At 58.3% G+C, this 15,431-nt stretch overlaps 4 protein-coding genes across 4 annotated transcripts; 3 read left to right on the top strand and 1 right to left on the bottom strand.

Moving 5' to 3' along the window:
* Positions 1-850: 850 nt before the first annotated feature.
* On the bottom strand, positions 851-2,624 carry LY79DRAFT_513423 (eukaryotic and archaeal DNA primase; the record flags this gene model as incomplete). Its single annotated transcript, XM_060554490.1, has 4 exons — positions 851-1,013; positions 1,124-1,731; positions 1,812-2,359; positions 2,435-2,624. 4 exons carry the CDS (start codon positions 2,622-2,624, stop codon positions 851-853), a joined length of 1,509 nt encoding a protein of 502 aa, XP_060415184.1.
* An 832-nt stretch (positions 2,625-3,456) lies between these two features.
* LY79DRAFT_164608 (uncharacterized protein) lies at positions 3,457-7,106 on the top strand. The gene is made up of 5 exons (XM_060551172.1): positions 3,457-3,887; positions 4,116-5,642; positions 5,735-6,252; positions 6,307-6,574; positions 6,668-7,106. Exons 1-5 carry the CDS (start codon positions 3,709-3,711, stop codon positions 6,945-6,947), a joined length of 2,772 nt encoding a protein of 923 aa, XP_060415185.1. The 5' UTR covers positions 3,457-3,708; the 3' UTR covers positions 6,948-7,106.
* A 1,388-nt stretch (positions 7,107-8,494) lies between these two features.
* Positions 8,495-8,891, top strand: LY79DRAFT_668875 (uncharacterized protein; the record flags this gene model as incomplete). Its single annotated transcript, XM_060563574.1, has 2 exons — positions 8,495-8,750; positions 8,836-8,891. 2 exons carry the CDS (start codon positions 8,495-8,497, stop codon positions 8,889-8,891), a joined length of 312 nt encoding a protein of 103 aa, XP_060415186.1.
* A 2,209-nt stretch (positions 8,892-11,100) lies between these two features.
* Positions 11,101-13,772, top strand: LY79DRAFT_550360 (methyltransferase domain-containing protein). Its single transcript, XM_060557562.1, has 10 exons — positions 11,101-11,751; positions 11,835-11,934; positions 12,023-12,048; positions 12,160-12,178; positions 12,260-12,382; positions 12,443-12,465; positions 12,548-12,585; positions 12,649-12,786; positions 12,868-13,287; positions 13,361-13,772. Exons 1-10 carry the CDS (start codon positions 11,284-11,286, stop codon positions 13,395-13,397), a joined length of 1,392 nt encoding a protein of 463 aa, XP_060415187.1. The 5' UTR covers positions 11,101-11,283; the 3' UTR covers positions 13,398-13,772.
* The last annotated feature ends 1,659 nt before the right edge of the window (positions 13,773-15,431 follow it).

A 15,431-nucleotide genomic window follows, 5' to 3' on the forward strand; every position in this document is an offset into this window, starting at 1 on the left:
CGGGATGCTTCGGCCTCGGTCTCGGTCTCGGCATCTTGACGCAAAAAGTTCCCTCTTTCCGAAACAAAAGACACACATACACACTCTCACACGCACTCTCACACATGCACTCTCACACACACATACACACATACACACGAGGTAGAGACAGGGGGGGGGCACACGTGGGAGTGCCGGTGATACTTTGACAGAAGAAGTGACCAGACGAAAGGGGATATCCTGTATTGGGATGCCTTTCGATGAGAAACGAACACTAAGCACACGCGCACATATGCGCACACACACAGCCACGCATAACACTACTTCGGAATTCTCTCCGCCTAGAGAGGGAAAACAATTCAACTATGTCCGTCGCATCCCGTCCAACCCGAAAAGGGACAGTAGAATGGAAAAAAAAAGCAAACTCACAACGCCGATATATCTCCAATCGTCCGTGTCATTAAACAGTTTTCGCTCCCAGAGGGTGATTGATGCCCCTGTGAGAGACATATGCTTCCCGTTATCCAACGCCTCTTCCCATCCATCCCTCTTGTCCTCGTCCGTCCGCCCCCCCTCCCCTTGGCAGCGGGTCCAAACCGCGGTGGAACACAGTGCCTTTCGCCAAGCCAAGCATCATTAGTCAGGCGGCCCTCTCTCTTGTCCGCCTTTCCCTCGGTCCCTCACCGAGCTTACTGATACAGCCTCCGGGCTGAAAAGCTTGGCTTCCGTGGCCGGTTGCCCTACATCTTGTGCCAGAGCCAAGTCTAACTCTTCACGTTTCAACCACTCTCACAACTGTGGCTGCGGCTGCGGCTGTCGCTGCTTTTCCTTCAACCGCTACTCTTGGATGGCGGCTAGGGTCCTACCCGGCTCACTCTTCCATTTTGACATCCGTCCCCTTACCAAGGTTCTTGAGGAGATAACTGCGCTTGAAGTATTCGTTGGGATGGACAATGGTCTCGAGCTGTGCTGACGTGAACACGCCCTCGTCCTTTGCCTTTTTAAGTTCCTGCTTGTGGAGGTGCTCGAACACGCTGGAGAAATGTCAGTCAGTCTGAGTACAAGCCCCCAGAAACGGCCGGCCGCGGAATAGAGCTGGCCGGCTGGCTGGCCGTCCTAGACGCGACGGAGCCTGGGGACATACCGATTACAGGCCATGTGGAACTTTTGGTTATCCTTGTCCTCCTTGACCCCATGCAGCGTGGCTCGATCGCTGACCCCCATGCTCTGGACCAGGGTCGTCAGGTTCTCGAGGTTGAAGTGGCGGTAGGGGCAGCCGTGGGCCTCGCCGGGGCCGGGCGGGTGCTCCGTCAGGATCTTCTGGCAGCTGAAGGGGCTGTAGCCGCCGCCGCGACGGTTCGAGTCGCCTCCGACGTCGCCGTAGGTGTGGCGCACGTTGTAGCGGTACTCCTTGTTGAAGGTGTCGTCGGTGATGTTGCGGAACGCTTGCCTCCAGAAGACGAGGCACTCCTCGAGGTTCAAGCCGATGCCCTTGAGGAAGAGCGTGTACTGCAGGCGGCCAAAGTGCTTCAGGTGGGCGTCGCGGCGCAGCGAGCGGTGGAGGTGCGACATGCAGGCGGGGAAGTGCTGGGCGAGGTTGTCGATGTTGCGGGCCGTGATCTCGGCGCCGGGCGGCGCGGCCGTGTTGGAGCTGTAGGAGCTGTCGGGGGTGATGAAGTTCTTGGAGAGGTGGTCGAGGATCGGAGTGAGACGGTCGTCCTCGTCGAGCCGGGGCAGGGCGCGCGCCGTGAGCTGGAGGCCGGTCTGTCAGTGGCTGTGCATTGCCTCTCGTCAACGACGACGGACGGGGGGTCCGGTCCGTCCGGTCCTACCTCTAGTTGCCTCTCGAGCCGCGAGACGAATTCGCCAATGACCATGCTGGTCTGTTCTCTCCCCGGGACAAAAGCCTTGCCCGCCTTCAAAAACACCCTGCGCTGCTCGACCAGTTCGGGGACGCGGTCCCAGTCGACCTTGAACCATGTGTCGTCCTCGGTCGAGGCTGTCTTGCCCCAGCCGCGCGACATGGCGGCCAGCTCGGGCGCATATTCGCGCTTCTCGTCATCGGTCACGGCTTCCCACCAGTCAAGGTCGAGGCTGCCGATAAAGGCGGATCGTTCGTTGTGGTCGTCGCTGTTGAGGCGCACGCGGAAGAGCATGGTCTCGACGCGGGTGAAGCGGCGGCGGAGGTCCTCGGTCCGGGCAAAGGCCAGGCGCAAGATGAAGTGGCTGTAGTGGTCTTTCTGGCGCTGGGCAAAGAGCTTGGGCGAATGGGAGCTGTTGGACTCGAGGGGGAGGTACTTGTCGAGGAGGGGCTTCATGTGATTTGCGACCTCTTGCGGGGACTTGTTGCGGAACGCGCAGGCTTCCAGCTCGGCGAGGACTGGCAGAACGCGTTAGTGACGAGTGGGAGGGCAAGACGGCAGACGGCGGAGGAGGTGAGGCTTCGTGGACTTACTCCGCAGCCGGTCAATGGCCCACTGCTCAAACTGCTCGAGGGTGATGTCGGCGGTGGGCGCGTCGGTGTAGAAGTTGAGGCGGTGGGGGTATTCGGCCTCCTTGTAGAGCGGGGAGGCAAACTGCTTCTTGCGGTGGTCGACGACATTGCGCCGTTTGGGGTCGATGCGGTTGTAGTCGTGCCGCAACATGTTACCGTTCTGTATGTGTGTGCGTGTGTCGTTGGCGATGTATGTGTCGGTGGGCCAGGAGTGCGTGTTGGACGTAGATGCAAAATGTATGTCTCTACGGAGTATAGACGGGGGGGTTGGCGGCGGGGAGACGCGTCCAGTCGCGTCGTGGGGGACTTTTCAATTAACGGGCGTTGACCAATGGCAGCGACCGGGGATCTGTGAGGTGGAGTCACAGTACATAAGCGACGATCAATCCCCGTCAACACTGTGCTTACATCATCAGGTAATCCTGTGCTTACCTCATCCACTTTGGCGATGCTATTGCCTGTCACTCATCTCACTAAATAGGTAGGTACACGTACGGAGTACGTACCTCAGGTAATATCGCCTTTTCGCGAACTCGCCATCACTTACACCTCCCTCTCTCTCTCTCTCCATCTTTCTTACCTACTTTTCACTCTCGTATTCCGGCCCGTTCAATGCTCTTCTATTCCTAACAAGCCCCGGATCTCCGTCCGTTTTCAGCGCAAGTCCCGTGACCGAGTCCTACCGCATACCACAGAGCGGCCGTTCTTAAATATGCGCTGGGGTTCCTAAAATCGGTATGAACCATGTCGAGATGCCCGAGACCCCCAAGTCGACGTCGACATCGTCGTCACCACCACCCGAATGGAAAACATCGCCTCCAGCTCCGCAAGTTGTCGGCTGCCCTTCGTAGCTGCAGCATTCCTGCACGCCATCACGTTGCCCGTCGCGCATACCGTTGCATATCGACTACCCCAACACTGCCCAACCACATCGATACCGGCGTCCCCCGCCTGACCTGCTGCCGATTCCTAAATCTGGGACCCACACCACACGTCCAAACACACCTCGGCCGTTGCCTGTCAGCCTCACTCATGCCCGCATGGCAGCCTCCAGCTATCGATATCCCTTCATCAACCTCAGTCTTCCCGGCTTCACAGTTCTCGGGTTCTCTTACGTCTCTCGCTGGTCTCAAATGTTTCGCTTCTCCCCCTCTCTCACCCATCGATTTGGCGTGAGACCCATCCCGGCCGTCGAATACCCCTGCTTTCCCGGGCAATGACCGTGAACCGCCGAGATGGCCTCCTTGTCCTCCCTCGGCCTCAATCTACGCCTCGCAGATATCGACGAGGACCTCAAGTCCCACTCGGCCGCCCTATCGTGGCCCAACTCGAGTTTTTGCGCAAGTGCCGCGTCCGCCAGCTACGACTTCCTCGACGATGCACCCTGCTTTGCCTACACTGAAGTGTTTGAGAGGTACGCTGACCGTTCCTTCAGTCATTCTTACCCGAACGCTCTACATGCGATGGCACATTGTCAGCCCTGTCATCACATATACTCGTCTCATTTTTCTGGGCTAGCGCACCGAGTATATCCATCCACTTTACAATGATGAAAATCCACCGAGTTTGTCTTTTTGACAGCAGAAGGCTCGTGTTGGGGCGCGCGCCTCAGCAACTTGGCTAATAAACTCCTCAACCACAGCGGCGATGTTTTCCAAGCCATGTCGCCTGGCTCGGGCGTCTATCTACCCCTTCACTCATCGCCTGGTCCTCTGCCGGCATTCGCCGTTTCCAAATGTCGCTGTTCCAAGACGATCGGGATCGAGATTCGGAGCTTGACCCTGTTACAGACGCTTGCCATTGCCATGCCCTCGCCTTTTGACTTTCCCTCCATCCTCTCCAACTACACGAAACTCAAGTCCCACCTACAGCACCTTGAGACCATCTCGCCGTCGCACTCCGCCACGGTCGAGCTGCGGCTGCTCGTCGGTGATCTCCTCCTCGATAGGGCCCTGTATGCAGGCATCGGCACCGAGACGTACCGGTCCAACGGCCACCTGTCCCTCACCCAGTTGCACGACATGCACCAACGGAGTGTCGATGCTGGCCTCGACGACCTGGACGCCTGCTTCTCCCTCGGTCTTCTCCCCGACGTGATGGACGACGCGTATCTCGAAGCCCTGGCTTCCAAGTTTACAGAGCTCGCTCTCGCCGGAGACATGACTGCCCTGTACAACCTCTGCGAGCCCATCGTTCGCTCCGGCGAGGTTGAGTGGGAGATGAACACTGACCTGCTCCTCGAACTCCTCGACCGGGGTCAGCTAGATATCTACCGCTACGTTCTCGACCTTGCTTCCCGAACGAGGGACAGGTCTTCGGTCCAGCCTGCGTCGTTCCTCCGTGACATCACGCATGATCCGCTCCACGTCGCCATCCGTCTCGGCCACGTCCAGCAAGTGGACAGTCTTCTCCAACAGGGAACGTCCTTCATTGGCGTTCACCACAGTGACTTGACGGAAGGCAGCGCAGAGCACGTTGTCCTCACGCCTCTTTCTGCTGCCGTCTATTGGCGGCAACCCCGTATTGTCCGGGTGATTCTCTCCAAAAACATCTTTGCAGACGGGATGAAGGAAGCAGTCGCCATGGCGGTCTCGGACGGAGACAATGACATGATGCAAATTCTGTTTTCTTTCGGAGTCATGGGCGTGTCTGGAACTCCAGTGCCAGACAACCCATTCGAGTCCTTCTCGGAACTCAGCCCCCTGGTGGGAGCCGAAGAAGTGTCTTTGGCACCCCCGGGCGCGGAGAGTGACGTTCGCTTCGCGGGCCATCAGCACCCGCTCGACAACGGCAGGCCAGCCCCGTCGGCTGGCATTCAAGGAACTAACCGTCAGGAACGAGACCGAGCAGCCGAGATGCCCAAGGAGCCTGTTCGGCGCAAACCTTGGCGGCATCGGCGTCGGGTTTTGGGACAAGCACTAGTCTTGCACATGCGTGCGTTGTGTTCCCAGCTTCGCGACGTCTGCATCTGCTCAGACCACATCGAGGTGCGAGACGTCGCCAGCAAATACGCCTTTGCAGACAGTGTTTGGGGCCGTGGCATAAAGGCATTCCGTGGTTTGATGCAAGACAGCCCGCCTTCGACCCTGCCGGAGGTTGTCGACTGTCTCGTTGTGGCCAACGCCATCTGCCTAGCCCTTTTTACACACGACGAGACAATATCTTCGCAGTAAGTCTAGACTGGTCCCCGAGCAGATGGGGATACCACAAGGAGAACACGTTCTTGGCCTGGCCACGTTCACGAGTCTGACATTGGCACAGGTTCATCAACGACCTTGACCGCTGGCGCTCGGTCCTGCCAGCCTCATCCCAGTGCCTCTTTGATGATGTAGCGCTCCGAATGTGGGCCTATACTCCATCAAGCGCGGCGGCTTCGGAGCCGGATCCCGTCAACGTCTCTCACTTCCGAGACTTGGTTCAGAGCTTGACAAGCCTTGAAAAACGCAAGGAAACCGCGCCATCGAGGATGCCCAGCCCCGGGAGTAGTCTTGCAGCCTGCCAGAGAGCGTTCGAGGACCAGGACACTAGCCCGGGGATCAGCCAGGGGCAGGCGATCCCCGGCCGCTCACAGTCTTGTCAAAGCTCCTATGGGAGTTCGTCGGCCCAGCGGGGCGACCTTGTATGGGCCGACTTTCTGCACATGGAGCAATTTGAGGACACGGCTTCGGGACAGACGGGGCCATCGCTGGCAGATGTCGGAGGCTGGGATGACGTGATGCCCACGACGATGCTGCTGCTCGTTTCAGTAGCGTTTTCCGTCGTGCTGGCGCTGATTTTGCGTATGTGCAAGTCTGCTCAGATCTTGACACAGTCCATAGCTGACCCTTGGCCAGATCTACACTCTACGCCGGGGAGACCCGCGTTCGATGCCTTTGCGTTGACACCTGCGGGATATGCCCGGTGCTGCGCCCTCCTCGTAGCCTACCTCGCGATGCACGGCGTCTCGCTCCGTACTCCTCACGATGACGCCAACGTCGCGATGCCGTCGTTCACTCCACAATCGCCGGCGTACGGGTCAGACTCATGCATGACCCCGTCGAGCAGCTTCTCGTCCCTCAACACGTTGGGCGTGCGCCGCAACGAGTCCTTCTCCAGCATCAGGTAAGCCGATCGATGGCCCGAAACCTTGCACGCACGTACAACGTGCCCGTCCCGCCGCCTCCGGGAGAGCATTGGCTGAACTCTCGCCTGTAGCAGCACAGAGAATACCGGCGCAGCATCGGCGTCCTCGCGCGATCAGCACCACCGGAAGCAACAGAGCGGAGAGAGGCTGTCGTGCCTCACGCCGCGATGCGCCAAGACGTTCTCGAGCGTCAGCAACCGCAACAAGCACCTCCGCGAAGGGTGCGCATTCACGAGGGAGAGGAGGCAAGGGCACCAGTGCAGGAACGGGCCCTGCGCAAAGGTGCTGACGACCAAGTGGTACCGCGATACCCACGAGAGGGAGCGGTGCCGTTTCAGGCGGGGGGGATAGGGGCGATGGACGGATGGGTGGCGGAACAGTCGCGGGGGCCCGGGCAGTGCACGTGCACCGGGATGGCCTGGAGCCCCCCTGGCATGCCACCCACCCACCACTCGTGTGCCATATAGTAATGTGTATAGATTTTGTTCACGGATAGGTATCATTGTGTCCGGGTACGCCATGTTGCGCCCGTCAAGGCTGCTGAACCCAGGACGTCACATCTCTTTGTGCGCCTATGGTTGTCCGGCGTTATATCTACTAGTCATGAGCTCCAGCGCAACGACGACGACGGTACAACTGGGCACAAGGTCGGCCGGAGAGGGGGAAAGATGGGTATGACAAACAAGGCGAAGGAAATAGACGCAGTATCACAAAAAAGGGAAAATAACGAAATAGAAAAAACCCCAGTAAAAGAGATGAAAACAGTGGGGGATTGCAACACAGCGCCGGATGTTGTGCATTTCCCCCTTCCCCTGCCGGTCCCGAGCGCCCGCGTACCAGGTGGGCGGTACCGCGAAGCTTCGAGTGGCTACGTAGGTAGCTTGGGTACCTTAAAGCAAGGTATCTTTGGTAGGTGGGCAAGTACCAAGAGTACCTATCAGCACGTACCCCACCTGCAGATGCAAGTGGTCGTTCCTTGATAGTCTCGTGATGGGGATATCTGTTTGTCACCACCACAAAAGTAAATCAATCATATAGACCCTTCGTCAGACTGTTCTACGGGGGGTTAAATCGATTCGTTTCAATATCCAAGGCGTACTGTGATGGGCCTGGTTGTGGCCGCTACGGGGTGTCGGTGGCGCAGCCATGATACACAGGTGCAGCACCTCCTGGATGTCATTTTCGTTCCACCCCAAAGAACCCCCCGGAAAAGAAACGAAGGAGAAGGGAAGAAGAACAGTAAGGAGAGGCTCGGGAACCCCAACCGATCTCTCATCTGTTATCTTATCTTAGCCGCGCTGGCAAGGTGGTCGGGCGCTGCTCGGCGCATCGCTGTGCATGGCTCAGTGGCGCCAACAACAGAAATGGCTTAGTACGGCGTCGCAGGATGCGGTGGTTGGTGTGGCTTCGACCGTTCCGATCTTGTCTACTCGCAAGAGCCAAGGGGAGAAAGTGAGAGTGAGAGAGAGAGAGAGAGAGGAGAGAGAAGGAGAGAAGGAGAGAGGCAGCAAGGGCGATTCTGGCCTGGGGAACGCTTTTTCTTTTCTTTTCTTTTTTTCTCTCTAAAACTGAGAAAACTTCTCTTCCACCCCATGGACGACGCACGACACAGAGCCCACCACCTTCAGGTGACAAACGGAGTTGGTTTTGCGACGCGAGGACAAAGCCAGGTGAAGACGCACGCGCAAAGCACGCATGGCAGTTGACGGGCCCTTGGGATAAAGGTGGTTTAACATCATGCCGTCCCTCCTTCCCTCACCCTGCCAGCCGGACCCTCCCTTCACCATACCGCATCCCTATAATCGGGGGGTTTGACAGCCAGAGAGTCCAGGGTGGTGGTAGTAGTAGTAGCCCAGGGGTTCTCCCCCCCCCTCCCCTCTCCTTCACGAACGACGACGATGCACCTCCTCGCCGCCGTCCTCCTCCTGGGCGGCCTTCTCCCCTACCTCCCGGTGGGCGCCCGCGCCGAGGACAGCTTCCGCCGCCCGCCGGGCCCCGGCCTGACGGGGGACTACCGAGACAACCCGGTCTACGCCGTCGGCGACAGCATCGACCTGCAGTGGGAGACGACCCTCGAGTCGGCGGACCTGGCGCTGTGTCAGGAACAGCCGAGTGGGGGTGATGACGCGCGGCCGGCCTGCGCGACGCTTGTTGGTAAGTTTTTTTTTTTTTTCCTTTTCTGCCATGGTTTCGCGAGGGCTGACGAGGGGGGAGAAAAAGCAAACGCAAAGGCTAAGAGCCTGCTGTGGACCGTGGGCTACGCCGGACTACCCGCGCACCAATACCCGGGCCTGAGCCCGGTGTACTACCTCAAGCTGTCCAAGGCCGGGGAGACGGCGGCACAAGGGGGCATGAGGTCGCATTACTTCAACATCACGGGGACTAGGCCGGCGCCGGCGGCGCGGACGACGGAGACGATGAACACGAAGACGAAAACGAAAACGAAAACGGCCGGTCCGAGCGGGACAATGTCAGCGGCGACAGCGAGGACGCAGAGGACGACGGCGATGACGGCAGGCACGAACTCGTCGGCAACAGCGATGCCCACGTCCCCGACGCCGACGGTGACGCCGGCCGCAGACGACCCCGACGCCGACGCGCAGCCTCCGCCGCAGTCGCAGCCTCCGCCGCAGTCGCAGCCGCAGCCGCGGTCGGGCGGCGGTCTGTCGGGCGGGGCGGTGGCGGGGATCGCGGTCGGGGCGATCCTCGGCGGGCTCGCGCTGCTGGGCGGGGCGGCGTGGGCGGTGCGCAGGTGGAGGCGGCGGGCCGGGGGCGTGGCGCACACGCAGGGCGACATCGTCTTGTACGCGGAGCGGCAGCTGCGGGAGAAGGGGGCGGTGGCGTGGCGGACGCCGCCGTCGCCGCTGGGGCGCAAGGTGTGGCTGCCGGTGGAGGAGAGCCGGGAGGCGCTGCCGTTCGAGCTGGCGGGGACGGCGGCGGCGGCGGGGGCGCAGTGGGACTGGGCGGCGTGGGGGGCGGCGGCGGCGGTCGACAGGGCGATGATGGCGGGGTGCGGCAGCGGGAGCACGCGGTCGGGGTCGTCGGGCTGGACGGGGTGGCGGTCGGTGGAGGCGCGGACGTGGACTTGAAGGGGGATGTATTAGTTCTACTACGGATGTACGAAAACGATGCTGATGTACAAAGAGTGATGCTGATGTACGAAGATTACTACGGATGTACGAAGACGATTGTTGATGTACGAATACTGCTTGGGTAGGTGGGTATCACGGGGCAATGAGAGGCCCCGGGCAAATGAGAGGCAGCGCTGAGATAGAGAGATATTAGAATATACCCTTCCGTTCGCGAACAACCCTCCGTCAGGCAGTCGCGGGCATCAACGCCCCCCCCCTCCTCTCCTCATCCCGTGGCGGCACTTTTTCATCCCTTTCTGACGGCTTTACCCTTCTCCGCATGGGCAGATGTATGATTTTGAAGGCGGACAAGACAGACGACGAGCTAGTCGTGAACCGGGGAGGGGGCAATTGCCGAAGTGGCCGAAAGGCCGCTCAGGTAATCGCCGAACCACCGGGCCATGGGGCAGAAAGCAACAATACCAGCATCTCGATCCCGTTGCGGGAAATTGGTCTTGGCCGCCCCTCCATTGCTACCACCGCTACGGGCTTACCAGCAACACCAGCAGGGGGGGGGGAGACCCCCCTTGCCATTGGGAGGAGAAGACCGGGGGCCAGATTGCCTCGCTACCGGGGCAGAAGTCTAACGATGATCTCCACGATGATCGCACCGGCGCTTGAGAGCGCTTTGACACCGGCTCGGCAGCAACGGAGACAGAGACGGAAGGGGAAAGAGAAAGGGGAGAGATATGGGGGGAGAGAGGGCGCGGGAGTAGGAGAGGAAGGGAGAGAGAGAGAGAGAGACAGGGAGAGGGAGAAGGAAAAAAAAAGAAAAAAAAAGGGAAAAAAAGGAGAGATAAGAAAGAGAGGAGGCTTACCGGTAGTACCGTCTCCATGGATACGATTCCAGGCCCCCTCGCCCCCGAAGGGAAACGTGCATACGGCCGGCAGTGGAAGAACCCATGTAATGCATGCAAACGGCGCCCAATCAATCACGCACCCGGAACCACAGGGCCCTCTTCTTCTTTTTTTGTTTTCTTTCTTTTTTTCCCTTTTTTTTCTTTTTTCTTTCTTGAACTTTTGTTGCCTCGTTCTTTTCTTTTCTTCTATTTCTACACTTTCTCTTTCTAATAAAGAATTTGTTCCGGTACTGCAAATAGCTCCAACTAACGGATCCCGTCAGACTTCGGTTCCATAAGGGTTCCAGGCCGACCCACAGACGCTGGAAAGGAACCTTGCTTAGGATGCAAGTACTTTGCATACGCAATTTGGTGTGCGAGTACCTTGAACCCTGCCTAGATACCTTGCTCACTTAGCACATGGCACCTACAGTATTACCGTGTGTAGGGGACAAATGGGAACAACCCCCCCGGGAGCGTCCCATGTGCCCGGGACCGCTTAGAGCCCAAGCTCCCCCCCACCCCACATAGAGAGCCACACACACACACACACACACCCCCACCACCCCCCAAATCGACGAGACTCACTTTTCGTCGCCAGATCTTCATCTCACCTCGCCATTTCAACATCCTCCATATCCTCGCTTGTATTCGACTGACCAAACTCTTCCACCCTCCCCTCTTCGGTTGACGGCGCGGGGAGCGCTCTTCTTCACCATGTCTAACGACGGACCCGAAGACGGAGACGCCGTCACCTTGCGTGCGAACCAAACCCACCACCATCACCAATACCAGCATTACCAACATTACCAACACCCATCCGATCCTCCCATCTTGCCCCCGAACCCCCCTGCTGTGCAGCTGCCTGCCGCCTCGCATCCCACGGACGACGCCCTCTTCCCCTTCCGCCTTTCAGACCTCCGATTGTTGGCCGAGCCGCGCCCGGGTGACGTCGAGGACGACGTCGAGGACCCCGGCAGGGAATTGTTGCACCGCGACAACCACGCCGCCGAGACCGACGCCGAGCCCGACGACGCAGCCGATGATGCCAATGCCATTGCCGCCGCCGATGCCCGATCCGACGCCCAATCCGACCGCCCCTCGCTCGATGCCACCGAGGCCGGCGTGACCCTCGACCGCGTCGCCGGAAACGACGCCGCATCCCTTGTTTCAATCGACGACGCTGTACGCCTCACCCTCCCATCCCTCTTCCCTGCCATCTTCTGTGCTCTAGTCTAATAGCAGGATTTTTTCTTGTCTCCTTTTAGTCCATTGCAGGAGGTCAAGCGCCTTCGTTGTGGTCGCTCGAGACCAGCGACTATGAAAATGGCTTCCAGGAGAGACACGGGAGGACATATCACCCGATAGGTGCGTCGATGATAAAAAACCTTGCACGCTTGTGCACTTCGCCGCGCCCCCCGTGCTGACTTTGGCCTGCGTTTTTCTTTCGCATTAGAAGAGTACATTCTCCCCAACGACACTGTACGTTTCTCCTCGTCGACCACCCACCCTCGTGGGGGTTTTTTTCTTGTTTTTTTTTTCCTGCTTACAGCGCGCTGACGGGCTTTCCTTTTTATTCTCCCGCGCCAACAGACTGAGCAGTTCCGCCTTGGTAGGTTCATTCCCCAGTGCGACGCCCCCCCCCCCCCCCCCCCGCAGAGATGTTGATTTTCTGACCGCTGCCGTCTTGCAGATATCCAACATCTTCTTTGGCTGGCCACCTGGGACGGTCGCCTCTGCATGTGTCCCAAGAAGGACGGCGCGTCGCGCGTTCTCGACGTCGGCACGGGGACCGGCGTTTGGGCCATGGCGTACGGTGAGAGAGCCCCTGCTGTCCTCCTGTCTCTTGTTCCCGCTGACTAAGCCTCCGTCGCAGCCGACGAACACCCAGAAGCAGTTGTATGAGAACGAGCCCTTCCGCGCACGCGCGCGCGCGCGTGTGTGTGTTCCCCACAATGCGGAAACTAACTTTGCAACCCAGGTCACCGGCGTCGATATCAGCCCCATCCAACCCCAGGTGTAAGTTGCCGAGATGCGCAAGGCGGTGCTTGGTGGAGGAGCTAACAATGCATCGTCGTCTAGGGTTGCGCCCAACTGCTTCTTTGAGATATATAACGTCGAGAGCGAGTGGCCGTGGAGGATCCCCCATGATTTCGTTTTCATACGGCACATGAACACGGCGTTTGCGAGCTGGCGCGACACCATCGAAAAGGTCTTTAGGTGAGCGGTGCCCTCGGATCACGAGCCCTCCGGATAAGGGGAGGGGCAGGAACACAAGACGTACTGACACCCTCCGCCAAGGAATCTCGCCCCCGGCGGCTACATCGAGCTGCAGGACAACACCTTCCCCATCATGAGCTACGAGGGCACCATGCCCCCAAACAGCGCCATCGCGAGGTGGTCGTCGATGCTGATGGAGAGCACCCGCCTCCTCGGGCGGCCCTGCGACGCGCCCTCGCAGTTCAAGCGCCTGCTCGAGGACGCCGGCTTCGAGGGCGTCGTCGAGATCAAGCGCGTCTGGCCCATCGGCGAGTGGGCCGCCGGCCGCCGCCACTTCATCACGGGCTCGCTGTGCCACGACACCTCCATCGCCGGCCTCGAGCCCTCCACCCTGCGCCTCTTCACCTCCGTCTTTGGCTGGAGCGTCGAGGAGACCAAGGACTTTTGCCGCGAGGTCGAGGCCGAGATCAGGAGCCAGCGGTACCACGCCTACTTTAACGTGTAAGTGCTCTTTCGCCCCCCTCCTGCACGCGTTGGTGATCAAGTTCTGAAACCTGACACCCTTTCTCTTCAGATACTGTGTCTATGGGAAGAAACCATACTGGGCTTGAGCTCGGTCCGGAAACGCAGGAGAAGGGAGAGGCCGGCGTTTTGGAAAAGCTTTTTTTTTTTTTTTTGGCATCGAAAAAAAAGGACATCATGATACCCCTGCAACTTGTTTGTTTCTTTCGCGATAATGGGCTGGTGGGAGGCTGCGTCTCGGCGTGGTTTTTGTCTTTTTTCTCTTCTTTTACACTAAAACACCCCCCCATTTGGTGAAAAGGTAGACGGCAAAACGGTGGTAAACGAAGGTGGAAGAAAAGGAAAACTCGAAAATCACAGAACCAAAACAACAAGGAGAAGAGGAGATTTTTTATTTATTTATGTATCATCTCCATCTCGTCTATAACTCTGATGCCGTCAGGCAAACGCGCAACCCCTCCCTCAATGACCTTGCCGATTGTTTTGCGACCCAGGTGACTCATATTGATTAGCGCGGTGGCCGTGAGTCCTACTTGGGAACCTGGTTCAGAATGCCCTTGGACCCGGTAGTAAATGGGCCGGTCACCTAAGTATCTCGAACTGAAGGGGGGGAAAATGAGACGACGCTTTCAAGTAGCGTGCCCGGGGACGCCGTGATCGAGCAAGAGCCGCGGGCACACTGGTTTCCTCTTGACGGCTTTCTGCAGAGCACACATTGTCAATTAGTCCTGGCGCCGGCCGATGTTCAGGACTCTGCACTACCTCAGTGTTCCCCTTTTGATGTTACTGCGAGGGTGACGATTCCTGTCCTGTAACACATCTAGGAGTCTGACTGGAGCCCCCCCTCCCCTGCGGACACTTCGACGCTGGTATTTTTTGGCCGCCGCGGAAAACCAGCTGACGAGGTTGCGATGTTCCTCAAGGGTAAGGTGTTCTAAAACCAGACCGAGTGCTATGTCCGCGCCGATGGACAGTTCTCTTCTTCCGGGCTATAAGGTGTCGATTTTCCTGTTTCGGCTCGCAATGTAGCCCAGAAGCGCGTTGGCGAGACCGTCTTGGCCGCTCAGGCACTATTTGACGATGTCTTCGTGGCCCGACGTAGTAGCGGCCATCAAGGGGCCGTCTCTGTGAGAGATACTTAAAGCCGGAGATGAAGCTGCTGTGTAGACATTGCCATCCTTAACGCCAAGAATTGCCTACATGTCCGCCAAGGGCCTCGGTATTTCGAGAGGTGTTATCATCCACGATATGGAAGCGTATGCTATCCAGCTCAGGCCTATATTGGCGACGGCCGCGAGATGCAGCCCTGAAAGACGGCAAGCGACAAGCCGGGCTTGGCAAGAGTCGCTCATCTTCCGGGAACAATGAAAATTCCTTCTCATAATCAGCGTGATGACGTCTCGATGCTCACTCGCAGCAGCGGCTTGGAGTGTACTGTTCAAATAGCCTCTTGCGTTGATACTAGCTTTCGAATCTAAGAGGAGTTCGACCATGTCGAGGTGGCCGTGGTAAGTAGGGGCATGTAACACTGCTCCATAGAATCCGGCTCGTTGATTGATGTTGGCTCCCTCCCGTAGGAGTCTTGCGACGAAAATGTGCCCATTTGAGGCTGCGGCTTGGAGGGCGTCTCCGTAGGGTCCGCAAACGTTTACATCCGCCCCCCTATCTGGGAGCAGTCGAACAATGGAGTGGAAGTTGAGGAGCGAGGCCGTTCTTAGGAGAGTACTGAGATCCCCGTTCGATTCCAGGTTCATGCCCTGGTTGAGGAGGAAGCTTACTATATCTTTGTAGTTATGTAGAGTCGCTAGCGACACAGCATCTGAGGGGGGGGGTTCCAAATCATATGCATTGCGGCTAAGAAACTAGCGGAGGACCCTGACTTGGCTGCCTTGGATCGCTTTTACTATCTTTCTTCTAACAATACGGGACTCGTCTTTCTTAGGCAACGGAAGGGTAAGAGATGGAGGGTCTGGATCTCTTTAACAAAGCCTATAAGAGAAGCATCCCCTAGCGCTTTATGGTAGGCCTCTTCACTCTCGAATGTAGGTTGGAGTTCAACGAGGAGGAGTACTACATCTTGCTGGCCGCCCCTGAAAGCAGCCTTTAAGATATTCTTGAGGACT

The sequence above is a fragment of the Colletotrichum navitas genome (assembly GCF_030913465.1).
Source record: "Colletotrichum navitas strain CBS 125086 chromosome Unknown LY79scaffold_22, whole genome shotgun sequence".
In the NCBI taxonomy this organism is placed as follows: Eukaryota; Fungi; Ascomycota; class Sordariomycetes; order Glomerellales; family Glomerellaceae; genus Colletotrichum; species Colletotrichum navitas.

Coding starts and splice junctions, on each gene's coding strand:
- LY79DRAFT_164608 (XM_060551172.1), top strand. CDS start 3,709: ATGGCCTCCTTGTCCTCCCTCGGCCTCAATCTACGCCTCGCAGATATC. Junction 3,888..4,115: donor TACACTGAAGTGTTTGAGAG/GTACGCTGACCG, acceptor CCTCAACCACAG/CGGCGATGTTTTCCAAGCCA. Junction 5,643..5,734: donor GACGAGACAATATCTTCGCA/GTAAGTCTAGAC, acceptor ACATTGGCACAG/GTTCATCAACGACCTTGACC.
- LY79DRAFT_550360 (XM_060557562.1), top strand. CDS start 11,284: ATGTCTAACGACGGACCCGAAGACGGAGACGCCGTCACCTTGCGTGCG. Junction 12,383..12,442: donor CGTTTGGGCCATGGCGTACG/GTGAGAGAGCCC, acceptor CCTCCGTCGCAG/CCGACGAACACCCAGAAGCA. Junction 12,787..12,867: donor ACCATCGAAAAGGTCTTTAG/GTGAGCGGTGCC, acceptor CCCTCCGCCAAG/GAATCTCGCCCCCGGCGGCT.